General features: G+C 41.6%; 5 protein-coding genes across 9 annotated transcripts; 3 read left to right on the top strand and 2 right to left on the bottom strand.

The window, feature by feature from the left end:
• The first annotated feature begins 7,036 nt into the window (after positions 1-7,036).
• Positions 7,037-10,256, top strand: LOC104810424 (trifunctional UDP-glucose 4,6-dehydratase/UDP-4-keto-6-deoxy-D-glucose 3,5-epimerase/UDP-4-keto-L-rhamnose-reductase RHM3). Its single transcript, XM_010536716.2, has 3 exons — positions 7,037-7,193; positions 7,957-9,529; positions 9,630-10,256. Exons 2-3 carry the CDS (start codon positions 7,970-7,972, stop codon positions 10,071-10,073), a joined length of 2,004 nt encoding a protein of 667 aa, XP_010535018.1. The 5' UTR covers positions 7,037-7,193; positions 7,957-7,969; the 3' UTR covers positions 10,074-10,256.
• A 392-nt stretch (positions 10,257-10,648) lies between these two features.
• On the bottom strand, positions 10,649-13,906 carry LOC104810425 (zinc finger BED domain-containing protein RICESLEEPER 1-like). Of its 2 annotated transcripts, XM_010536717.2 has the most exons (4): positions 13,774-13,906; positions 11,066-13,076; positions 10,908-10,964; positions 10,649-10,824 (listed from the first exon to the last, which is right to left on the bottom strand). In XM_010536717.2, the coding sequence occupies exons 2-3, from the start codon at positions 13,041-13,043 to the stop codon at positions 10,921-10,923; spliced, it is 2,022 nt and encodes a 673-aa protein (XP_010535019.1). In that variant the 5' UTR covers positions 13,044-13,076; positions 13,774-13,906; the 3' UTR covers positions 10,649-10,824; positions 10,908-10,920. The 2 variants fall into 2 exon arrangements, with proteins under 2 accessions (XP_010535019.1, XP_019057783.1); XM_019202238.1 differs by lacking the exon at positions 13,774-13,906 and having other exon boundaries at positions 11,066-13,752.
• Positions 13,907-14,400: 494 nt separating this feature from the next.
• On the bottom strand, positions 14,401-17,982 carry LOC104810426 (mechanosensitive ion channel protein 4-like). 3 transcript variants are annotated; one of them, XM_010536721.2, is made up of 7 exons: positions 17,829-17,982; positions 17,662-17,728; positions 15,842-17,460; positions 15,637-15,760; positions 15,262-15,555; positions 14,966-15,168; positions 14,401-14,845 (listed from the first exon to the last, which is right to left on the bottom strand). In XM_010536721.2, the coding sequence occupies exons 3-7, from the start codon at positions 17,395-17,397 to the stop codon at positions 14,554-14,556; spliced, it is 2,469 nt and encodes an 822-aa protein (XP_010535023.1). In that variant the 5' UTR covers positions 17,398-17,460; positions 17,662-17,728; positions 17,829-17,982; the 3' UTR covers positions 14,401-14,553. The 3 variants fall into 3 exon arrangements, with proteins under 3 accessions (XP_010535023.1, XP_010535022.1, XP_010535021.1); XM_010536720.2 differs by having other exon boundaries at positions 15,842-17,545; XM_010536719.2 differs by having other exon boundaries at positions 15,842-17,728.
• Positions 17,983-18,317: 335 nt separating this feature from the next.
• Positions 18,318-20,283, top strand: LOC104810427. Its single transcript, XM_010536722.1, has 3 exons — positions 18,318-19,047; positions 19,598-19,715; positions 19,869-20,283. Exons 1-3 carry the CDS (start codon positions 18,452-18,454, stop codon positions 20,097-20,099), a joined length of 945 nt encoding a protein of 314 aa, XP_010535024.1. The 5' UTR covers positions 18,318-18,451; the 3' UTR covers positions 20,100-20,283.
• Positions 20,284-20,395: 112 nt separating this feature from the next.
• Positions 20,396-23,858, top strand: LOC104810428. Of its 2 annotated transcripts, XM_010536724.1 has the most exons (8): positions 20,396-21,411; positions 21,805-22,044; positions 22,218-22,307; positions 22,404-22,553; positions 22,649-22,773; positions 23,237-23,366; positions 23,461-23,588; positions 23,677-23,858. In XM_010536724.1, the coding sequence occupies exons 1-7, from the start codon at positions 20,854-20,856 to the stop codon at positions 23,584-23,586; spliced, it is 1,419 nt and encodes a 472-aa protein (XP_010535026.1). In that variant the 5' UTR covers positions 20,396-20,853; the 3' UTR covers positions 23,587-23,588; positions 23,677-23,858. The 2 variants fall into 2 exon arrangements, with proteins under 2 accessions (XP_010535026.1, XP_010535025.1); XM_010536723.1 differs by having other exon boundaries at positions 23,461-23,858.
• The last annotated feature ends 1,053 nt before the right edge of the window (positions 23,859-24,911 follow it).

Raw genomic sequence — 24,911 nt, forward strand, 5'->3', positions numbered from 1 at the left:
TTCAAGTTGTCTCTTGAGTTTGGCCAACTCGGGTGGTGCCATTCGGTAAGGGGCCATCGCCGGTGGCTTTGCTTCGGGGACAAGTTCAATGGCGTGATCGATTCCACGCCTTGGAGGGAGCTTCTTGGGTAGCTCCTCTGGCATCACATCAACAAACTCATTAAGGACATTACGTACCTCTCTCGGGATCGTGGGTTGATCCGGAGCATCCGTCTCATCCGAGTTGTTGAGCTCACGAACTGTTGCAAGGAAGCAGTCCGAGTTCTTCACTCCACGCTTGAATTGCATGGCTGTGAGTGTGGGAGTGGTTGCGGATGGCGTGGATCGAAGAGGCACCACAGTTGGCTTGTTGCAATCGACAATAACATTGCGGTGGCGGCTGCGGGAAGGAATGTACTTACGGATTGGAAGAACGTAAGTCCTAGCACAATCCAAAAGTCATCCATGGGAAGGATAGTAAAGTCGGTCTTCCCTATCCTATCACCAATACGAATCCGGACATCGCGAGCAATGCCGGAAGCGGATTGGGCCGGAGAGTTAACCGCTTTAACCGTCCCCCCATTCTTCTCCACCTTAAGCTTCAATCGACTCGCCTCACCTGCATCCATAAAGTTATGTGAAGCACCGGTATCAAACATAGCGGGAACGAGTTTACCATAGATTTCGGCGTCCGCGTATAGGAGTCCTTTGGTCGTAGGTTCCTTGTTCTTGCTAGTTCCGGGGGTTGCCTTCTTGGACAAGGTGTTGAACCGGTGCAGTGACCCAACAATGGCTAGCTCCTCATCTTCTGAAGCTTTGCCCTTGCCTTTCTCCTTGTCCTTGTCGGCTTGCTTGGTCACAGCATTCATCTTCTTTTGCTTGGGACAATCTCGGACCCAATGAGGCCCCTGGCACAAGTAGCACGAACTTGGGGGAAGTCTCTTCTTTGTTTGTCCGCTGCTATTCCCGGAGTTGGGTTTGTCGGTCCGAGCTTGTCCTTGGTTGGTTTGATGAGAGCGTGACTTGTTCCCATCCTTCGACCGTGAAGGTTGGTTTGGTCGGTTTGCGGAGTAATCCGTGAGGCTCTCCACAATGGCGATAGCTGCGTTCAACGTGTGAGCTTCCCGGCGTACCACTTCCATCCTAGCAAAGTCCTTAAGACCATCCTTAAAATAAAATAAGGCGTCTTGATCAGAAACATCTCCTAGTTCTAGTAATAATGTCGTAAAGTCACGTATATAGTCAGCGATACTGTATGTTTGACGTAGACGCCGAAACTTGGTTCGGGTCTCGTCTCGTGCATTGGTAGGCACAAATTGATGTCGGAGAGCAGTCTTGAACTGATCCCAAGTGACGATGGGTCGGTCTTGGTCCAGCAAAGTCCGTCTCCACCACAATTGGGCGAGGTCTGAAGGTAGATGGCTGCGCCTTTGACTTTGATTTATTCCCCCGAGATTCCTCCATTGTCGAAGAAGTATTGCTCCATGTCGAAGAGGAAGGATTCTACTACGGTAGAACTCCTAGCCCCATTGTAGGTGCTAGGTTCGGGTGCCTTGATCATTTGCTCCCTCGGTGTGCGTTCGGGCTCCTCTAGTGGTGCTCGCTGTACCATTTCTCGAAGAGACCTGCATTCACGAGTAAGCTCATTAACCAAATTGCATAAACTTGTTACCTCGCGGTCATGCTTCTCTTGCATGATCCGGAATTGTTCAGCAGTCAAGCCTCGGTCGGCTTGTTGGGACTGCTTGATGTCGTCAAGGACATGCTTGGTGGATTCCCCGACGGCGGAGATCTCCTGCTCAAGCTCGTCCATGCGCGTATCTTGCTCAGCCTCGGACTCGTCTAGCAAGCGTAGACGTGATTCTACGGTTGGCAGATTTGCCTCGGCTGTGTGAGATCGGGATCTCGTGACAATGGGGTCACGTAAGACACCACGATCACGTGCACTCTCGGCCTCGGAGGCGTGCTCCTGTGCGTGAGGCACATTCTCTCCTGAACCCGACATGCCTTGTCGATCCCCTTAGTCTCTCGGATTCTCGATTAAAGAGTGGATTGCGGAAGCGAAAGAGAGCTGGTCCGTTTGAGAGCGAACCAGGCTCTGATACCACAAAATGTCACGGGCTTGAGTTTTGGAATACTCAATCCGTGTGGCAAACGACCAAGTGGGACGTGAGAGAGCCCAACTCGAGTCGAACAAGCCTATGGCTCAGATAGAGTCCGAGGTTTTGTGGGAAAAGGAGAGATGAACGAGGAGGGATCCGAGAACGACCAAGGGAAGAAAGCCGACGACACGACTGAGTTTATTAATCAGAAAAAGGAGGTACAAGAGAACGACGGTGGCTCGGAACAAGGGAGGAGAGACGACGGGGTTTCGTGGACCACCGAGGTTCATCCAAGACGAGCCGGCGACAAGTAGAAAAGAGAATGAGACGCAAGAGAGAGATGAATGTGGGGGTTTTCCGTTCTGGTCATTCAAGGGAGCCGGCGAGGTCTTTTTATGAAGGCCGAAACTCTCCTAGATGACCAAGTGGTTCCCATGATTCCCTCATCAAGATCCTCATTCAAATTCAAATTCAAAATTCAAAATTCAAACTAACCAAGATCTACTTTGACCTAGTCGAACTAAGGAAGTAAAGAGGACCCTTGGGCCAAGAGATGGCCATGAGAAACCCATCGGGCTCGTCCATGAACTTGGCAAGGACCAAGACATTGGGTTTCGGCCATTCTCGGCCATGGGCTGAACCTGACGTGGCTTGGGCTTGGCCATGACTTGGAGCTGAGCTGGAGGGGTGCTGGAGGCTGGGCGTGATGGGCCGAGGCTGGTCCGAGGTCCATGGTCTGCTGTGGCCCGCGCTTGAAGTTTCTCGGACACGCCCGCAAGGCTTTCTCGGACAGCAGCGGGTTTCTCGGACGTCCGACATTTCTGGTCGTCCGTGAAATATGGACGTCTGTGTTTGTCGGTCGTCTGGTCCATCCTGTGGTCCATGTCCCTTGGTCAGGTCCGAGAATCTTGGTGGTCAGTGTTTCTCGGTGGGTTGTCCGAACACGTGCGTGATTTCTCAGACATGTGCGTGCGTTAGTCTCGGACAGGTGCGGGAAATCTCGGACAGGACGCATCTTCCTCGGACACGTGTGTGTCTTGGGCTCGGACAGGTCCGAGGTTTTTCGGACAGGTCGCGAGTTTCTCGGGCAGGTGCGCAGAACTTCGGACATGGACGCGGAAAGCTCGGACTTGTGCGCATTTCTTCGGTCATGTGCGTCCGTGACTGTGTCCTTGTCGGCTTGCTTGGTGACTGTACCTACACGACCACATGACCCAAAAACAAAGAAATAGATAAGGAAAGCGAAAAATTACCCATTTTTCCTCACATATGGATGTAAAATTAAAAAAACGCACAAATTGGAAAGTTACATTCTCTCTCCTCTAATCACATTTTTCCTCTTTCCTCTCCTTTCTATTTCATCCGCCATTGAAGATAAATTCAATATAAAATCTTACTTTTTTCTCCAGTTTTTCATGCAATTTAAGACGAAATTGGATGAAAAGATAAAATATAAATAAGACCCAATGATTTTCGAAAATTAATTTTAAAGTTATACATGTATGTTAGAATTTGATATTGTTGAGTAAAACTAAGATAGAAATTACGGTATGAAAAAATAAAGATGATTTATTTGCTCTTTTCTCCGATTTTTCATGCAATTTAAGGCGAAATTTAGTGAAAAGGTACAACACAAATAAGACCCAATAATTTTCGAAAATTAATTTTAAAGTTATATGTGTGTTAGAATTTGATATTATTGAGTAAAACTAAGATAGAAATGACGGTATGAAAAAAATAAAGATAAATTATTTGAATGAAAAGGAGATGAAAATAACCAAAAGAGTTTCTGAAAAATGTTGAATTCAAGATGAAAATAAAGAAAGTTTCACATGATTCATATTTCAAACACTATGTTTCTAAAATGTGAATCATCGTATATATATTGTATATTTCATCAGTTAGCTATTACCACTTTTTGAAAACGAATCAATCATTACTATAATGATTTTTTTGGTGATTTTTTTTATGAATTGACGATTTTGTGCATTTTCTAAGTCAGATAGAATAATCAACTCTAATCGGCTAATTTTTATCATTTTTTGGTAGCAACTGAATCTCGAATATAATGAATATTTTGATAAAATGGCTAATTTATGTGTTTTGCAAGTTCTGTGGAAAAATCTACTATAGTCATAAATAAGTAATAATCGTTAAGTTACATTTACGAAATTGTTCAGAAAATAATGTCAAATAATTAGTTAGAATAAATCAAAGGTCAAAACAAATAAAAAAGTTAAAAAGTCAAAAAATCAAACATATAAATTATATAAAAACAAATTTAAAAAAGTCAAAAAAATCAAATATGTGACATATTGAAAAACGGCGTGAATTTGTTTTTATCTGTCAAAACTAATTTATTATGACTTAAATACGATTTATTTGTGACTTCACACATAAGAAAAAAATCCGAATAAAACTTGTATTTTATTGAGAATGATTCAACATATGATGAATATAAACTAATTATATGAAAATAAAGAGTTTTAGGTCACAAGTCACAAATTAATTAAAATTCTATACATTTGTTAACATGTAATAGTAAATGTATATTAACCAACTATTCACACATTCAATCACATTACATAAAATGAATCAAAATATTCAATTTTTCGAAATTTGTTAAAAATATTAATTCAAACCGATTAATATCACTTTATTAGTTGAATTTCATCATTATTTGACAAAATCAAATCGAAATTCACGATCTTTTTAAAAAATTTACAAAAATTGTATGGTGGCAAATAGGTCGTAATTAAGTCGTAAATATATGGTTGTGATCGATTCCCGAGACAAAATTAGTAACTTTCTTCCGATTGGATCCACTTTCTCTAGCTACTTTATCTGCGCGGTTTTTCATATTATTTTAATTTTTTTTATCTTTTTTATACACAAGTTTGTTTCACGAGTAAAAACGACTCAATTACAATAATTTTTTTTATCGTAATTGCCACTCGTTATTTACAACTGCCCTTATTCAAAAATCACACGTCATAGATTTATTAAAGACTTGTAGATTTCTTATAATCCAACAATGAATGAATACGAACCTTATATGAACACTTTTATCTATGTTATGAGAAATGTACAAAAATATCAATTTTGTTTAAAATGTGAATGCAAACCGACTATTATTACTTAATTGAAAGGTTTCTATCATCATTTAATAAAATCGAATCAAAATTATCGATTTTTAAATAATTTTAAAAAAATTCGTTAGTGGCAAGTACGTCGTAATCAAGTTGCAATTATTTAGTTTTTGGCGAGAATAAGACAAAACATCTTCTTTTTTTTAATAGGGTTGAGCCCACTTTTTCTCAGTCAAAATTGTTATTTTTTTGCTATTTTTTATATTATATACGTTTTTCTATAATTTTTTTATACACAAAATCGACGCAGATAAATTTGGTTACAAATACTACTACCTTTTGGTCACAATCTACTCTTTTTTGGAACTTTGTTTTTACAGTACATACGATTTTATATACTTTTTTATGCACAAGTTTTTTTATCCACGACATACTGCATTCACAAAAATATACTGAACAAGTTTAATGGTAGCAAAAACATCTATAGGTTAAACTTCAAGTGAAGTTCTGGGCATGATAGTTCTTGGGTAAAGAATCGAAGCGCTGATCTCGAACGTCTCGTCGGCGATGGTTATGGTGGTCATGCATCCATCGATAACATTGTGACGCTCAAATATCATGATCCGAATTCCAACAAGGTCGCCGAAAACAAAGTAAACATATAAGAAATGGACCACAAAATAGCCGCCGATTTCGCTTCCGATGATGTAGACGTAGGCAGCGCGGCATCTTCACCACTTTCGGAAGGGAAAAGTGATAACTACTGGAGAACAAAGAAGTGCATAAATTTATCAAGCCTTGTTTATGTACATAATGTATACATATACACATATACGAAAGAGATTTTTATATACATAACTGTATATGTACACATATACGAAAGAGAAGTGTATAGGCGAGAGGCCCCACATCGACATCGAGAGATGTGTACCCACCGTCGGGTCTGTACTCGTCGTCCACACTTCTTCTTTGTCGGACCGCCGTAAAGTCACTCCATCACTATAGAGAAAATTTCATCTAGGTATCTGAAAATTTCGAATTTCGATCGCAGGACTTATCATTTTAATCGATCTAAAATTGTTCGTTTGGTTTCGAAGTTTGTTTTGCTTCATATTTTTTATTTTAAGTGGATTTTTTTACCCACACGTATATATACTGATACACGTTTTCTTTCAATAAAGTCATCATAGTCTTTTTCTGATTTTTTAAGGGTAAGAGCGTAATTTGATAATTCCGTATCAACGAAATTGGTGCGACACGACAGGTTTGGTGTATCTGTGAAGTTTACCCCGCAGAATTAGAAGCTTCTCCGATTGCTCAGGAGAAGAAAATCAACGATATATTCTTAATTTACGCCCTTTTCTGTTTTGTGTTCTCAATTTCTTCCCTTTATTTTGTTTTAGTTCAATTTAGTCCCTAAAACTTCATCCATTAAATCCTTACGAAATGTAACCTTTAGATTGGAATATATGGGCCGAGTGCAAGGCCCAATAATATGATCTTAATTTTTAAGACAGAGGAAACAAAGGCTCCATTTTTTTTGTTTTAAAAATTGACGATAAAGAATTTTTAGGAAAAAAATATTCATTACTTTGTGAGATATTTTAGTATATGTAGATTTAGTGATCTGTTACATTTCACAAAGGTAACATATCAGAAATTAAAACGTTTCCATAACAGAATTAAATTCCTTATGCTGTTTTTAGAAAGTTCATTTTATAACTTGAATTTAATGCAATTTTATTTTCTATTATATATACACTCGAAAACTCGTCATTCACGTGAAATCGTAATTTGTGACATAAAGGAAGGGTGATTTCGTCATTTACGGTCCCGTGGTTCTCCGTAACTGTCTCGGAACAAAAGAGGCCTTACTGTTTTCAGACGCTCGTTTGGTTCCCTCTCCTCCTTCTTCTTTGCTCACTGTATCTCTCCGTTGATCTCTCTGCAGAGTTTCTTTCTCTATATTATCTCTCTTTGGAATCTTCCTCGATTTTTTCTGGCCTTGGTTCGAATTGAATCGGTACGTGAATTCTTCTGCATTCTGTCGATGTTTCTTCTGCATTTGCGCACGCCTCATGAACTAGTTTTGCGTAATGTATTTGGGCATGATGCAATTGGATGGGATCATTGATCTGTATTCAGGGATTTTTGTTTCCATGTTTGTGATCTTTGTTTGTTGATCGTTGTTTGGTTGGATCTACCCCTGAATCTGGAGAATTTTGCTGTATTTGATTGCTACAATTGTTCCTCGACTGGATCTGGACCCGCGTTTTGCTGATTTTTAGATCTTCTTCAACAACTCTAGCTTTCCAAGCAAATGAGGCTGCCACCTGTTTAGATCCCCCAATTTATCTATTAGAATTCTGGATCCTTTTGATTGGAAATGTCATTGGATCTCAATTCTCTGTTTTTGCTTACTGGTGAGCTATTAGTGCTTGTGGAACAATAGTTGGCATTTCCTTTTCGATTTTGAAATTTGATTTCTGATGTATGAATTCTCGTATTGTTGCTGGTATGAGCTGTGCTTGGCTTCGTAGGTTGTAAGGATATATAAAGATCACTCGTCTCTTAATACCATGATTTCCCGAACAATCCACTTTTTCATATCGGAGAAGTTCATGAAGTTGCACACTTGAAATCGTTGGCGATTGATCGAAGTTGGTTTAGGCGTTTTTCTTCTCTTGTGTCATATCTCTTATGTTATCAAGATAGAGGGTTTGTTGTTTCGTGTAATGGATAAGGCATAGATGTCTTGTGCTAAATTTGCGTTTTTGCAAATGCAGGTATTTATTCCAAATGGCTACGTATAAACCCAAGAACATCCTCGTTACAGGGGCTGCAGGATTCATAGCGTCTCATGTTGCAAACAGACTAGTACGCAGCTACCCAGATTACAAAATTGTTGTGCTAGACAAGCTTGATTACTGTTCGAGTCTGAAGAACCTTAATCCCTCGAAATCTTCTCCCAACTTTAAGTTTGTCGAGGGAGACATCGCTAGTGCTGATCTCGTCAACTACCTTCTCATCACCGAAAACATTGACACCATCATGCACTTTGCTGCTCAAACCCATGTTGACAACTCTTTTGGCAACAGCTTTGAGTTTACCAAGAACAATATTTATGGTACCCATGTCCTTCTGGAAGCCTGCAAAGTAACTGGTCAGATCAGGAGGTTCATCCATGTGAGCACAGATGAGGTATATGGAGAGACTGATGAGGATGCTGCAGTGGGAAACCACGAGGCGTCTCAGCTCCTTCCTACAAACCCATACTCTGCTACCAAGGCTGGGGCTGAGATGCTTGTCATGGCTTATGGTCGATCATATGGGTTGCCAGTTATAACAACTCGTGGAAACAATGTTTATGGTCCTAATCAGTTTCCTGAGAAGTTGATTCCTAAGTTCATCCTGTTGGCCATGAATGGGAAGCCTCTCCCGATCCATGGGGACGGATCCAATGTGAGGAGTTACCTGTATTGTGAAGATGTAGCTGAGGCCTTCGAGGTGGTTCTTCACAAAGGGGAAGTGGGTCACGTCTACAATGTCGGGACAAAGAAAGAGAGGAGAGTGATTGATGTGGCTAAAGACATATGCAAACTGATCGGAACAGACCCTGACTCCTGCATCCAGTTCGTGGAGAATCGGCCTTTTAACGATCAGAGGTACTTCCTTGATGATCAGAAGCTGAAAAACTTAGGATGGTCTGAGCGAACGGCATGGGAAGACGGTCTGAAGAAGACAATGGAATGGTACACTCAAAACCCTGACTGGTGGGGTGACGTCTCTGGTGCTTTACTTCCCCATCCAAGAATGCTTATGATGCCTGGAGGAAGACACTTGGACTGTTCCGACGAGAACAAGGACACATCTGCTGTTGCAGAAAACCCTAATCAGACAGCACATATGGTCGTTCCACCCGTGAAATCCGGTGATAAACCGTCCTTGAAGTTCCTGATCTATGGCAAGACCGGATGGATAGGCGGTCTTCTGGGGAAACTGTGCGAGAAGCAAGGGATTCCATTCGAATACGGAAAAGGACGGCTAGAGGACAGAGCATCACTTATAGCCGATATCCGCAGCATCAAACCTAGTCATGTCTTCAATGCAGCGGGTCTAACAGGCAGACCGAATGTAGACTGGTGTGAATCTCACAAAACTGAAACCATCCGTGTGAACGTCGCCGGCACATTGACTCTGGCCGATGTTTGCAGAGAGAACGATCTCCTGATGATGAACTTCGCCACCGGATGTATATTCGAGTACGACTCTGCGCATCCAGAGGGTTCGGGCATCGGCTTCAAGGAAAAAGACAAACCTAATTTCACCGGTTCTTTCTACTCCAAAACCAAAGCGATGGTAACACATGTTCTTCTCTTTAAATAAACTGCTCCCTCGAAAACAAAGATTCCGTCTTGTTTTATACCAATTGCCCGTCGTTTCTTGTTTGCCTGCCCAGGTCGAGGAGCTATTGAGAGAGTACGAAAATGTGTGCACGTTGAGAGTGCGAATGCCGATCTCCTCGGATTTAAACAACCCTCGTAACTTCATCACCAAGATCTCGCGCTACGACAAGGTAGTGAACATCCCGAACAGTATGACCATACTGGACGAACTCCTACCGATCTCGATCGAGATGGCGAAGAGAAACCTGAAGGGGGTGTGGAATTTCACCAACCCCGGGGTCGTGAGCCACAACGAGATCCTGGAGATGTACAAGAAATACATCGAGCCGGGATTCGAGTGGTCCAACTTCACATTGGAAGAGCAGGCGAAAGTCATAGTCGCCCCGAGGAGCAACAACGAGATGGATGCATCCAAGCTCAAGGAGGAGTTCCCGGAGATGTTACCCATCAAAGAATCACTTGTCAGATATGTCTTCGAACCCAACAAGAGGACCTGAACTTATTACCTCTGTTAGGTAGTTTTCCCTTCCCTTGCGAACTCCGTTTTCGATATTGGTTTCATCATTATTCTTGAAACTTTCTCGGATCCTAAGACTTTAGTTTGTGTTCGAGCTCGACAGGATGATACACATCTTTTGGTCTCAATACTATCATATATATGAATGAATTTTACTTCTTTATTTCCAGATCATCGATTCAAATGAATCCGATCCACGAACACCATGCGGTTATATTCGAATTCGGTTATTTCGAATTTAAAAAAATGCGACCATTCAATTTTTGTATTAAATCTTATTAGGTTCGATTTGTATTATTTTCGGTGGCAAAAATGTTCGGTTTTTTTGGTTATTTTTTAATTCATTTCAAATTCATATTAGTTTGGCATCTTCTGGTTTTGAAAAAAATAATAATAACTCGATTTTTATATCAAATTCGATTTAAATTTCGTTATACATTATTCGGTTTCTATCGGTTCAGTTATTTGATTAAACCAAATTGACCATCTCTAGTATAATAAATTAAATTAAACAAAGAAGAAGCTGGAGCTTATACAGACAAGAACAAGAGAGAATGGAGACAAGACATATCCAATAAACTAATAATTCGATGTGATAAAGACGTTAGGGTTTTGAGTTACAAGAACCACGTGTCCCCATCCCCCATCTATCGGTTATTGTTCTTTCTAAATGCAATCACAAAATGTGTGTATGTACTCTCCCTCATCTCTCGGCTGACTTGGACTGTGGACTGTAAAGGACAAACTAATCTCAGGCAATAGGAACAAAGGAAGGGTGAACTGAACGGTAAGAGCCAGAGAAAGGGACAGATACCTCGGATTTGGCTTCAACACGTTGGAAGAGCATATTGTCTCAACGGCACCACGGTGTCTTTGGTTCGGTTCAATGTATGTAAGATGATCAGAGGCACTGTCAGTATTTGAAAATGGGTCGGACCTCCTATAGAGCAGACTGATGATTAGAAACCGTACCTTCGGTTTCCGGTCTTAACCAGTCACGCGCGCAGAACAAGGCTTGTCTGACATCGGGGCTCAGCGAACTCTGGCCGTTATCAAGCATCGGTCGGCTCGAACTGAACTCTGATTCGGGTGTAAGTATCGACATTCGTGTGCTGAGAATTTCGCGGGCCATCATCGAGAGAATAGGGTATCTCGGGGTGTGGACTTTCCAATAGTTCAGTATGTTGAACTCGCCACTCCTGGGAAATATCGGTTCAGACAGATACTTGTCCAAATCGGACGCTCCAGCTTGGCTTTGTGAAGTTTCGTGCAGGTATTTGTCGAATCCTTTCAATCTGTCTCTGGTTTCGCTGCTGATTCTACCCAAGCCAGAGCCGGAAAAGGATGAAGAAGAATCTTCATCGACTATAGTTGAGCAGATAGAATACGCATCAAAAAGCTCTTTGAAACCGTTAGACACTTCCTTGATACGTTCCAGAGCTGTAGTGCCGTATATTTTAGAGTAGTAATACTCGACCAACTTCATCTTGAACCGAGGATCCAAGATTGCCGCCATTGCTAAAACCAAGCTGCATTTGCTCCAATACTCGTCGAATTTAGCCTTCATCTTCTCCGCAAGAGAGCTGAGAAAGTGATCCTGGTCCTTGCACCACTCGATCAACTGGATGTGGATCTCACACATCTCGGCAAAGTAAATGTTCGCTGTCGGGCATTTATTTCCTGATAGGACGGTGATGACGTCGAGAAAAAGCTTGAGATACCCCGTAACAGATCTTGTCCACTCCCATTCTTCATCGGTTAAAGCTGAATCAAACTCATGGTCGTGGTCTCGCAAGTGACAGAATGCACCCTTGTAATCCAAAACTGTTTCAAGCATCAAGTAAGTTGAGCTCCACCTAACAGTAGAATCGAGAACCAAGACCTTCTCCGAGTTGATTCCGGCAAGTTGTGCGATTTCGTGGAACTTTCCTTGAGTTGCTTGTGAGCTCTTGACATATCTTACACATCCTCGGATCTTTCGGATCACATCTCGTGTAGCTTCCAAGACATCTTGGACAATGGAGTTCAGAAGATGAGCAGCCGATCTCACGTCGAATAACTGTCCGTTGATTATGCGCGATCCACTCTGGGACATGTGGCCTTTGATTCGCTGGAAAATATCATCGTTTACGGAACAACTGTCAAAGGTGATGGCGAAAAGCTTGCCTTCGAGATCCCATTCCATCAAGCAGTTGATAATTACTTCAGAGAGCATGTCTTCGGTGTGGGATGGATCCAGGGTGATAAAGTTGAGAACTTTCTTATGCAGCTTCCATTCCTCATCGATATAATGAGCGGCCAAACACACATGGTTAGCGTTATCCTGAGAAGACCAATTCTCGACCGTCAGGTTGATCTTACCGTATATACTGTTCACTATGTGTTGTATCCTTTGCTTCTCTCTGATGTAAATTTCTATGCAGGAAACCTCTATGGAGCTATTTGGCACGGCTTCGAACAATGGCTGGAGATTTGTGGCAAACACCTTGAACCCTACATGATCAACCATGCCTAGCGGGTAACCATGCAGTATGATCATACGTGCAAGATCGGTCTGACTCCTTTCTTGGCTGAACCTGCCACTTCCACGGCTTAGAACCTCGTCCCTCCGTTGATCCTGGTCAAGCTTAACAGCTATAGGTTTGAGATAATCGTCTTTTGTTTGACCCTCGTCAAAATTCACATTTGCAATTGTCACTGTGTTGTCCTTTTTCCTTCTTTTTGGCGTCAGCAGCTGAGAGACATCGTGATTAGTCCTTTTCAGACATCGCATTAGATGATTCCTCAGATGAGTTGTTCCGCTGTTACTTGATCCACTGAGTTTCTTATTACACTGAATGCAGACAGCGTAACAAACATCGGCCTTCCTTACCCTCTCAAAGTAATTCCAGACAACAGATGTCAGCCTCTTTGATTTCTGCAGGATCATCTCATTTGATGCATCCATCATACAGAGCAGGGAGATGAAATTCTGGATCAAACCCTGTTCATAGTTAGAACAACAAATTAGACTGAAACGAGGATTATAAAGCACCCCTTTTTTTTTCCTCGTCGGCAGGCTTACCATACCTCCATTCATATAGTAGATCTCAAGAAGGAAAAACTTTGAAAGCTAGAACACACGAAACAAATATAACCAGAAAGCTTCAACATCGCCTTATCCCAAGTTTAATTGGGGTCGGCCGCATGAATTCCGACCATAGAAATCCATATGATTCTGCATTTTTCTAATGCACATACACTTGTATGAAACTAGACCAGCTTAAGATTACCTCCATTCATGGCCATCATTGTCACAAGTGGATCAATGAACTCTGAGCCATTCACATTAATGATTAAAAACAAAAACCCATTTAAAAGGGATCAAACAGAAATTCAAATGCTCAATATTCTTCATCCCATACAAAGCTCAGCAAGGAGCTAAATGCCAACATCTCATCAACCTCAGAAACCAAACAAAAGAACCGATATTTCAGCATAAGACATCTCAGAAACGACAAACACTAATGGAAAAAACCCAAAATGCAGATAAACCCTTTTCGATTCTGCATACGGTAACGCCAACGTGAAAGCACATGATCAAACGAATTCCACGGGAATCAAATTACAGATGGAAGAGAATAAATTAGAAAAGAGTGCGAAAGGAGAGAATGGTAAAACGAAGAGTGCGAGAATCTTACCTCCTTTAATAAGAAAAAATAGTCGAACAGTCGTCAGAATCCGAGCAGGCTCCAATCGGATGATCCGGTGAGTTCTTCAGGGTTGCGGGCGAGAGAAGATGGGTCCGATATCAGAGTTTTGGGTAAATAATATCCGAATTAGGGTTCGGGTGGGTTCCGGGTCGTACTTAAACCGGTTAAAAGAGTCAAGGTTAACCGAACCGGTCCTGAAACCGACTTTTGTCCGGTTTCGTTGACGGGTTCCGGGATCCGGATCCGCATCCCCACCCCGGATTTTATTGCGTATTGCGTATTGAATTATTTTTATTAATATCATTTATTAAAATAATTAGGGCCTTTTGGTTGCATTCAAATCTGAACCCGTAACTATTAGAAATCACGTTCATATATATATATATATATATATGGTTCTCTTTCATCTTTTATGTGTTTTCTTTCATCTTCTTCAATATTATTTTTTTATTTAAATCTCAAAACCTAGTTTCAGATTGAAATCTCTGTAATAATTATAATAATCGTATCCAAGTGATTCAACCGTAAAAATGTATAAAATTATTTCTCAATCCAAATTCGAATCTTTATCTAAGAAAAAGTATTCAATTACCTTTTCAGATTTTGTGATATATATATTCGAAACTTTCGGATTATTAAAAAAATTCAAGAGTTATTAAAAAAACAGATCCATCTTCTCGCAAAAAACGGAAGAATCTCTCTTTCTCTCTCTTCTTTCACGATGAACCCAAAAAAACACAAACTTGTTGTTACAGATTTTTTTTTTTTTCAGTTCCCATGTTGCTGGAGCCAACCAGGAGGAAGACGATCAGACACGACTTGAGGAAAGCTTAAGACGTTGATGTCCAGAGGGTACAAGCGGTACTGAATATCGAGTTCTCTGCAGATTTTGGCCATCTCTTCCAGTAATTGACCTCTCCTCGTCCATCTTTCTCCCATGTCCTGATGGTTCATCCTATGCGTGAGCCACACGGCAATCTTCACGCTGTTCAGACCGTTCATGTCTTTGAACACGATCATCGGAGCTGGATACCAATGCTCTTTCTTGATGTCCACGTAACTGCCATTGAACAATAACCAGAGAATAAATATATATACACACTTTCTCAAGACTTGTTTTTCATCAACACAGATTCTGCATTGTCTGAAAGTTAGGGTGAACAGATACACTGAAACTCACCTGAGAATCCTCTGTTTCATGGCGGAGATCTTATCGGATGGAGTAGTGATGTGGATGAAGAACTCGATTGCGTCTCCCATGTCGGGACTGCGGTAGTAATTCGCGATCGATTTCGTTCCGAGAAGGCTGTTCGGGTAAACGATCTTCTGGTTATCGTATCGGAGAAAAACTGTCGTCAAGATGTTCATCTCTTCTACGATCATCTGCATTCATTTCCATGTCCAAAACAGAGGGTTCAGCTCTTCTACGATCTTCTACGCTGCTAGATAGTGTTTATATTGACTCATAGAACAAACCTGGACGCCATCGATTTCGCAACGGTCACCGACATCAAAAGGATGCATAACGAAGAGGAAGATGATAGCTTCAAAGATGGTCTTGCACGAGTTTCCAAACACGAATGCCGCGAGCAGGAGCTGAGAGCTTATCAGAAGCAAGAATTTCGTTGTGGCGATTCCGAGTATAAGAAGCGAGATGACTGCTATAACAATGGCCACCAACACATTGACGATGTGATGAAGCTTGTTCACCGCCGTTTTGGTGTCGTTCAGTGTTAAGGCAAGCGCCCTCCTTTCCCGAAACGCGTTAACCTAAATCCGAAACGAAATTGCGGGTCGGAAACTTTGAGGTCTGAAAATGAGAGAATATTAGAAACTGAAACTGAAACTTACCACCCAGTTTTTCAGACAATATTTGGTTAACCGACGGCTTTCAGAAGCTCCTTCGAAGAGTCCCATTGCCCTTTCAGCCTCTTCTTCTGACAGAAATCGTAGAAGATCTTCGAAATATATGTACCTGAGGGGAAAATATCCGAAACCCGAATCTGAATATACAGTTCAAGATCTGGAAAGATATTTGGTAAGAGCATTTTTTTACTTGGATCCTGGTTCTGCAACATTCTGAAAAATCTTCCTCGCTGCGAGTTTTGCTTCGTATTCGCTTCTTATCTCTGTGGCCTCCTGAATCTGTTCGTCTAAAGTTGAAAGGGATCCCTTTCGGATAATGTTTATCAGTCTCTTCATCCTCCATGCCGAGACGTTCTTAGTGTTCAGTCTCTGCAAATGATCGATCCTTATCCCGTCTTCTTCGTCTTTCTCCTTCTTCGAACAAACCCTAGAAATCGCAGGACTTTTCTGTGACCTTCCACTTCCTACAACGGCCTTTCCCTTTAGACCCTGTGGCAATGAATCTCCTCTCTTCACCTCGTTCTTGAGTTTCCCTTCCTCTTCCTCGGTTCTCTGGATCTCGATCGGAGGAGGACCCGAGAGAGCTTCGATTACGTACTGCGTGAATAACGATTCTTGAATCCGATCAAAGTATGTGCTCATGTGGAATGAAGAGGCAAGAACCTTAACCAGAAGGGTTTTCACCAGCCAGATGATGACAGCGACGAGCAAGCAGATCAAAGCCTTGGTGACATACTTAAGCGGCGAGCTCCGAGTCTCTCTCTCGACTTTCTTGTCGAACAAGAAATGCCAAGCGATCAACACGAGCCCGAGCCACAGGCAGTTCTGAACCGGTTTTCGGATGCCGTACACGAAGTACAGAACCCTCTTTCTCAAAAGGAAGTTGCTCTCAATGAAGAACACCACAATCCTCACTATCCAACTCGAAACCAGTCCTCCACATATCAAAATCAGAATCATTACATCCCATTTCCATAGATCTAGGTTCCACAGTTTCTTGCCGCGCAAGTAAGGGACAGTGAGGATGCAGACCAGACCAGCTACGATCAGAATCAGGCTTATCCACTCTAACAAAACCCAGATGCTGAGTTTACCCTTCTTGAACTTTTCAGGCAAGTCCTCGTCGGAAAATGGATCTTCTTCTTCCTCCTCCTCCACTGTGCCAACACCGCGAGGCGTGGCCGTCGCCGTCTTAGGGCTCTTCCCCATAAACCCAGATTTCCGAATCCGACCAGACTTCATCTCTGTCCTGTCCGTCGATGGATGCGCCGGCGTCGGCGGATCCAACAACCTGGATCTCGTCTTTGTCTTCAGCAGAGTTTTGTTCCTCAACGACCTGTTCGAGCTGCAGTGAACAACCTCTGCTTCATCTTCCTCTTCTTCGTCGCCACTGCAGTCACCGCCCATTTGCGCCGGCGAATTCAGGACCGTGCTCTGTCTCCATCTAACGGCGTCAGTATTTCCGTTAGTCTCACGGTAACTCGCCGTCGCCGGAGACGGAGATTCAGAAATCGCCGTCAGGCCACGTGGCGGCGTGGTGTTGCTCTGTAGCTCCGCCATGTTGATGTCCATGTCGAGTGAGAACTCGCCGGAAGCTTTCTGCTGGTGGAGGAAACGATCGATGAGCCTCGACGGCGGATCCGTCTCCTCCGACCGACCCAAGAAGTCGAAACCGCCGGCGTATTGACCGCCGTCACCGTTGATCTTGACGACGACGTGCCGCTTATCAGCCGAATCAACGGCCATGATGGTGGATCCCGTAAAAGGATCAACCTTTACAGTACGATCTACGTGGGTTTTTAGTGTTATCTGTTTCTGGTAAAGGTTCAGATTTTTCTCTCACCCAGAAAAAAAAAAAGTCGAGATTTTTCCTTTTGCCGAGACAAGTGTGAAGCTTGAGATTGATAAAGAAAGAAAGCGGTGTTTGGTTTCCGAGAAACCGGAGGAAAACATTACTCTTATGACATGGTTGGTTCAGATCCAAGAGAGAAAACGAAATATATAACATACCTGTTTGACATAGATTTTGATGATGTACTTGCGATGGGACTTTGGTCTAAATCAGCATTTTTTCCCCCTGCGAATAAAACATATTTTATCAGTTCATTAAAATAACCTCAATCAGAAATATAATACTTTTGAAATAAAAGCAAACAAGGATGATTATGATGATGCACCTTCTCATGTTCGGAGCCGTAGCAGTCGATTGATTTGAAATTGAATTTGTATTATATTATATTATATGTATGGTTGACAGATTGCCTTACGTGGCAACATCGTAACGGCCGATTTATATCTGAGTCAGACACGTGGTCTGCTCAATGTCTGAAAACATCGCCGAATAAAAAAAACACTTCATTAGTTATAAAAAGAAAACATCCATTTATTATATCTGTGTTATATATATATATATATATATATATATATGGTTGTCAAATTGAAGTTTGTTTCTTGCCTTTTTTTATATATTAATTCAATAAAACGATCTAAGTAACAAAATTCGAACCCAATACATGAGATAAAATCGAAATGGAATTACCTAGAAATCCGAATACCTCGGCCCATTATCATATACAAGCCCATAACATATGTGGGCCCATTAACATATCCAGCCCGTTAATTGAAACAGAAGTGTAAGAAGCGAACGATTACTGTAGAATCTTCCTAAAACCCTCTCTAAACCCTTCCTTTCTTTTGCCACTGCTTCATCGAATCAGTGAAGCTCCGAAGCGCTTCAATGGCGGCTTCTAGTCGTTGAGCCCACAACACTCTCAACACATTGGCTTATTCTCCTGCAGCCATGGCGATTCTGCTGAAATCTGTCTTACAAAACCAGGCCTTTCCTCGCTTTCTTCGGAATCCCCAATCCGTCTCGCCTCTGTTCACTTCCCGAACCCTAGTCTCGTCGACCGAAGATCCCAGAAAGCCCCTCTCCGTCTTGTTCGAAGAAGCCGTGGGGTTGAGACCAAGATCGGAAACGAGCGAAATCGGAGACGAAGACAACGAATTGAAGAAACAACTGTTCGAATTGGAGAGAACACTCGTTGACCTGAAGAAATCGGAACCTGCGAAGGATAAGCGGGAGAAAAAGGTTGCAAAACCAAAGGAAATCGAGGAACGGAAGAGTCTTTCCTCGTTGTTTAGGGGAGATAAAAGCAATGAACAGAAGGGTGAAGATGGTGATCAGAAACAGGAGGAGAGAATTAGGGTTTTTAAGGAGCTTCCACTCGAGATGATTTCGTTTGTGAAGCTTCTGCACAAGGAAGGGTATTTGGACAGAGCCAATTTCCTGCGTGGGGAAAAGTTGGATGTGGGGAGTTTTGATGATGAATATGCTAGAACTTTCTTGAAGTTTGCTGCAGAAAGGTTTGCAAGGGATCACCAAGAAATAGCCAAGTAAGAACATTGCCTTCACTGTTCATATGATTTTCATTTTTGAATGGCGACGTTAGATTACTGAAGTTGAATGTGATTGGAGGGGAAATTCTTGTAATTTCCATTGATGAGGGTAATGAAACTTTGGCATATTCGATTTAGAGACCTGTGACTCATTTCATGAAGGGAGAAAGCTTGGTTTTGGTAGCAAGTTTGGCGCCAGTATAATCGAAAGGATCTCTTTTGTGGTGAATTGTCTTTACATCATACAAATGCTCTCCGGCTGTAGCATTGACTAAGAAATTCCGGTTGGAGGAGTGGTTGATATAGCTAAATGCCGCTTGACAGCCACTTAGAATGGATTGAATTGTCGGGTTTCAGACACATTCCTGATACGAAACATGTCCATTTGATTCGATATGGTCTTGGCTCTATCTTAACTATTCCTCTGGCTATTTGGGTTTCTCAGTCACATTTTCTACTTGCCTTAGCTGTTTTTGTTACCGGACAGCGTTTAACAGTTCATCTTGTTTCCCCCACGACACTCTATAATGTCTGATTCAACTTACAGGTGGTTATCAGGCAGCGATTTGAAGAGTATTGTGCTATTCGGTTGCCCGAGTTTGGAGAGAAGGTCTTTGTTCTCTGCCAAAACATTGCGCAAGTTTTTCGAGATACCCGAAAACAATGTAAGCCATGTCTTCACTTTCATTTCTCTTCTCTCCGTATTCAACATTTCGAAACTGTGAATCAGATTATTGGGAATTATGGAGTAATAATGTAATGTAAGCTCTCTGTAATTCGCAATAAAGATGATGTTTTTGACTGCCTCTTGACAACAGGTGTGTGACAAATGCATGATAAAGGATAAATGCAAGTTTCCAAACCAAAGCGTGTGGAAAGGTAACACGAAGAACTTGCATTTATCGGTCGTGATGAAGGTAATCGCGATATACTCATTGGATCTGACTCATCCCGATCTTCAAGTGCCTGAAGAGATACATGGCTCGGTCTTGCGGTTGTTGATGGAGATTCAGAATCTGAGCAAAACCGTCTCCAAATGTCTCGTTTGAACTAAAACCTTGTCGATTCGAATATGTAATTTGTCTGAATGTTAGATTACTGCTTTGTAGAATCCATGCGTTTTACAGATGCATGGATGGATGAAATGTGGGAAAGTCTGAACCTTTGGTTCTCTAGTACAATGGCAGGAAGATTTGGGAGACTCTCTATTTGAATCAGAAGCTTTTAGAAGAATGTAACAAGTGTGAACATATGTTCTGCGGTGGATATTATCCAATAAATGACAAGGAATTTTAAGAAATAATAAAAAATGTCTTTTTTGGGAAGGAATATTTTTGCCTGAGGAATTGCCCTATCTTCAAGAGCCACACTTATTGCCATCAACGAGGCGGTCATCAGATCTCTGTTGCGCCCTCTCTCGAGTTCACATTCTCCTATACTTCGATTTTCAGGGGGGGAAATTGTGCTTTATTAAATTCCGAATTTTTCATCTCTCAGCTTTTTCGATACTGTGTTGAACCCTAAATTTATGGGGTTTCTCCTCTCTGTGTGAATTCGGAGCTGTGGAATCTACGCTGTTATACCTCAAGTTCATTTCTTTCTTTCTGGATTGAAAAACCCTTGTCTCGTGGCTGTACATCTCTTGAATTCGGCCAATTCTGGCTACGCTTTTTGGCTTCTCGCTATTGATTATCGTTAAAGTTCAATCCTTTTTCTTTGTCTGATTCCTTCTGCCGTGTTCTTACCGATCAATTCTCCAACAGCTTCTGGTGATTCGCATGAACGTTTGAATACCTAAGAAAAATGTCCGTGGAGAGGTCGTTTGAAGCCTGGGAAGAGGTTCAGCGGCATGGGCAAGACCTGGCTGACAGACTTGCTCAGGGCTTCACGGGTTTGATTCAAATCAACCCACCTTCGTTTCCATGGCCGAATCCGCCGAAAGCGAAGCTATTCGATCTCGAGTTTCCGGGTCACCATTTCGGGGTTATGGATCCGGGGTTTGCTATGGAACAGTCCATCAATGGCGTCTCAGCAATCCTCGACATCGGGAACAGGATCGGTCAAGCTGGGGTTGATTTCGGCGCGGGATTGAACGTGATGGTTCAGCAATTCTTCAGGAGATTGCCTGTGCCGTTCCGACACGAGGAGAACTCGCCTGTTTCTACGCCGGAAGATCGGAATATTGAGAACCAGAGGGCTTATTTGGACATGAGTATGAACACAAAAGAAGACTTGGGTTTGGCTGCGGAACGGTTGAGAGATTCAGGTTTTACGAAGACAGGCTCTGTTTCTGTCGCAGTGACTGAAGAGGAAGTTCCTGAGTTCAATTTAAGGACTGCCGGATTGCTCGGGAGGCCGAAGGTATTAGTAGCAATGGTGCCACGGTTATTGTTCTTCGGCTTTTCGGTTGATGTTGGTTTTTGTTATCTTCTTCTGAGAAAAGGATGTTAAGTTTGTAGCTGTTTCGTAGCAATATAGTTGCCAACACATATACAGAATAGATATCAATGACGACCATTTAGATGAGGCTCGATCCTGATCCAGGAAGCTTAGCATTTAGGATTTGCTCTCAAACAATTTGCTTTAAGGATTCTGGTGCAAATCTTGAAGCTTTGTTATGCTAAGGGCCTTGAGAAATGTTCTTTTGGGTTTCGGGGTGTATGGTTGAATCGAGTAACATTACGGGTAAGGAGAAACTGTTTTCGTGTTTGAATTGTGTGACTTTATTGACTGTATGTGTCTCGTTCGATGCAGGGAATGGTTGATATGATGTCAAGTTATGACAGTAGGACAAATGATATGGAACATTCACTGGTGGCCAAGGGAGATCTCTGGAGAGTGGAAGCTTCGACTTCGAGTTCCACTGCAAGAGACGATAGTTCATCCCTCTTTCTTCTCCAGCTCGGACCGCTTCTCTTTCTCCGTGATTCAACTCTTCTTTTACCCGTTCATTTATCAAAGCAACACCTGCTCTGGTATGGATACGACAGAAAGGTATGCTCGAAAGTTCGGAGGGACGTGTGTTTAGAACGAAATCACAAAATGGATAAACTATGATTTGAATGTATAATATTCTTTCCAAGCTATTATTGTTACCCGTCTTAGCATTCAAAACCCGGATTTTTTTTCCTGCTCCTCTAAATTTATCCTTTTACCCGTCATCTCAGAGAGGTATGCATTCACTCTGTCCGGCCATTTGGTCAAAGCATCGGAGGTGGCTCATGATGTCAATGCTCTGCCTCAATCCTTTAGCTTGTGTAAGCATTTATATTTTAAAGTTCTTACAGAAGAATATTCATTCTTTTCCTTGTATTTCATGCACGATATGTGTTTTAAAATCTTTGTACGAACAGTCCTTTGTAGACTTGCAGTTCCCGAATGGGCAATTGACGTATGTATCTGGCGAGGGATTGACGACGAGTGCCTTTCTACCTTTCTGCGGTGGCCTCCTTCAAGTACAAGGTCAATATCCGGGAGATATGAGATTTAGTTTTTCGTGTAAGGTTAGATCATATATCTGATTCTCTGAGTAAGAAGAAAAAAAGCCCTGAATTGCTTACAAATGTGATCAAAGTTACGGTTTGATGGCTTGAAACAGAACAAATGGGGAACAAATATCACGCCGATGGTATATTGGCCGGACAAATCATTTGCGTTTAACCTTTCTCAAGCCTTGGCATGGCGGAGATCCGGGCTGATGATGAAACCCACAGTTCAACTAAGGTAAAAGCTTTCAGAAATTCACTCTCTTTTCGGTGAGAAACAGAGGAGGATAAAAAAACCGCAGGTCGGATATCTGAAATTCGGATACTGAAACACTATATGAGATGAGATCAGATTATAAGTTTTTGGGTTTGGGTTTGGGTTCAGGTAATTGGGTCTGAGATTGGGTCTTACCTGCAGGTACAGAATGAACAGTAAAAATACATTTTCCCTAGATTTTAGAGATATCACATATAAATCTATTGAAATCTCTTCAAATTTTGGGTTTGGTCTGGTACCCGAAATTTATCTCAAGTACTCAACTTGCTAGTACCTGATCGAAACAGACCTATATATAGAGTAATATCTCGTGAGATCCGAGACATTCACATTCGAGTCGGGCTAACCTGAAAGCCTCGGATACTGACCCGTGTCCACCCCTTAGCTCTTACTCACCATTTATGTATTTAACGATATTTAACAGCGTATGTCCCACATTTGGTGGAAGCAATCCCGGGATGGTGGCAGAAGTTATTCACTCATTGAACGATGATCTGAATCTGATATGTGGATGTACCCTCACAGCAAATCCTTCAGCATTTGCATCTGTCTCGGTTAATTACCTTTTTTTTCCTCTCTTTCTTGGATTTCTTCTATTTTCGCCATATTTCTTGAACATATACACATTATGTGTGTCTGTAAATGCAGTTTGGGAGGTCCAAGTGGAATGGTAACATCGGACGGACAGGAGTTGTCCTTAGAGCCGAAACTCCTCTTGCAAGCGTTGGCCGTTCTTCGTTTTCCGTCCAGCTTAATAACGCCTTCGAGTTCTGAATGTATGTATATATATGTAGATAGAGACATATATACACACACACAGAGCTTGGTGATGTTCATATGGTTTTGGATCTTTTTTTGCTGCAGGGTATTTGTGTATAATTAACTCTGTAGCCCACAAACACTTGGATGAATTACAGACTCTGTTCTGTTGAATTCCGACCGCTTTTAAGCATATGATCTCTTAGTGTCGTCTCTCTGTTCTGTTGTTTTCGGACGAATATGTAATCTTCGCAGTCAATCCAACAGGTAACAGCTTTCCCGATGAAGATGATTGAGTATTCTTGTTGGCTGATATCTTTGCTTTCGGAACTTTCTAGAACAATCTAAGGGCAGAAAAAGGAACCCGGAATTCGGATATCTGATTCGATTTGTGGGTCGATATCCGAAATTTGGATGTTCCGTTACCCTAACTGCTGTATCCACATGTCCGAGCCAAGTTGATGGATCCTTCCTGTTCAAAGTGTTCCTCGTACCTGTTCTTGCAAAAACCGTGCTTGTTCGCGTTGATGGTTCTGTATTCCGAAGAAAGTTTGTATCTTTTTCAGGTAAATGGCAAGTTTTCTGAAGAAAGTTTTTATCTTGAAATGTATATGCGTGTATATATATATATATATATATGTGTGTATGTGTATATATAGTCGTGCTCTGTTCCATTGTATTTATGCTACGGCCTAACCCACTTTGCCAAGATTCCAAAAAAAAAAAGACAGAAGAACACGAACAGAGACTTGAAGTTTATCTGAAGAGATGGGTTCCGTGGGATGTCTGGCCAAACAGAAGTCAACTACTGGAACAATTATTAAAAGATTATTCATTAAAGGCTTCTAGATTTTTATATATATATATATGCATATTTGATGTCTATTTTTAGTAGAATTCAAAGTGATATTTATACATCGTTGAAAATTCATGTTTTCTTTGAAGAGAGAATGAAATGGAAAAAAAACTACGGTCGGTATTTAACATTAATCTCGATTATAATTTTGAAATATAATCCAAAAACCTTTTGTTAACTAGATTCTGGTGGGCTCCACGACGAAGAACGGACAAAGTCGTGACAAAGTCAAACGTTCAAGCTTCGTTAGAAAAGTCGAACTTTGAATTTCAATAATATTTTTTCAAATAAAGACTTGTCTCATTACTTATAGCCACCAATCATGTTGTAGTTAAAAATATGCATCAAGCATTATGCTATATATCCTTTTATTTTAAAATGCCAATTTGCATAGTAAAAGCCTTTTATTACACACACACACACACACATATATATATATATATATATATATATATATATATATATATATATATATTTTGTTTTT

The sequence above is a fragment of the Tarenaya hassleriana genome, unplaced genomic scaffold (genome assembly GCF_000463585.1).
Source record: "Tarenaya hassleriana unplaced genomic scaffold, ASM46358v1 Cleome18, whole genome shotgun sequence".
Taxonomy (NCBI): Eukaryota; Viridiplantae; Streptophyta; class Magnoliopsida; order Brassicales; family Cleomaceae; genus Tarenaya; species Tarenaya hassleriana.

Excerpts from the sequence above, each read along its gene's own strand:
- LOC104810424 (XM_010536716.2), top strand. The coding sequence starts at position 7,970 with ATGGCTACGTATAAACCCAAGAACATCCTCGTTACAGGGGCTGCAGGA. Across the intron at positions 9,530-9,629 it reads ACTCCAAAACCAAAGCGATG|GTCGAGGAGCTATTGAGAGA; the intron begins GTAACACATGTT and ends TTGCCTGCCCAG.
- LOC104810425 (XM_019202238.1), bottom strand. The coding sequence starts at position 13,172 with ATGAATGGAGGTATGGTAAGCCTGCCGACGAGGAAAAAAAAAGGGGTG. Across the intron at positions 10,965-11,065 it reads GTTAAGACCGGAAACCGAAG|ACACCGTGGTGCCGTTGAGA; the intron begins GTACGGTTTCTA and ends ACCGAACCAAAG.
- LOC104810426 (XM_010536721.2), bottom strand. The coding sequence starts at position 17,397 with ATGGCCGTTGATTCGGCTGATAAGCGGCACGTCGTCGTCAAGATCAAC. Across the intron at positions 15,761-15,841 it reads GTTGCAGAACCAGGATCCAA|GTACATATATTTCGAAGATC; the intron begins GTAAAAAAATGC and ends TTTTCCCCTCAG. Across the intron at positions 14,846-14,965 it reads ATGAAACAGAGGATTCTCAG|TTACGTGGACATCAAGAAAG; the intron begins GTGAGTTTCAGT and ends GTTCAATGGCAG.
- LOC104810427 (XM_010536722.1), top strand. The coding sequence starts at position 18,452 with ATGGCGATTCTGCTGAAATCTGTCTTACAAAACCAGGCCTTTCCTCGC. Across the intron at positions 19,048-19,597 it reads GATCACCAAGAAATAGCCAA|GTGGTTATCAGGCAGCGATT; the intron begins GTAAGAACATTG and ends TTCAACTTACAG. Across the intron at positions 19,716-19,868 it reads TCGAGATACCCGAAAACAAT|GTGTGTGACAAATGCATGAT; the intron begins GTAAGCCATGTC and ends TCTTGACAACAG.
- LOC104810428 (XM_010536723.1), top strand. The coding sequence starts at position 20,854 with ATGTCCGTGGAGAGGTCGTTTGAAGCCTGGGAAGAGGTTCAGCGGCAT. Across the intron at positions 22,308-22,403 it reads GCCTCAATCCTTTAGCTTGT|TCCTTTGTAGACTTGCAGTT; the intron begins GTAAGCATTTAT and ends TTGTACGAACAG. Across the intron at positions 22,554-22,648 it reads GATTTAGTTTTTCGTGTAAG|AACAAATGGGGAACAAATAT; the intron begins GTTAGATCATAT and ends GGCTTGAAACAG.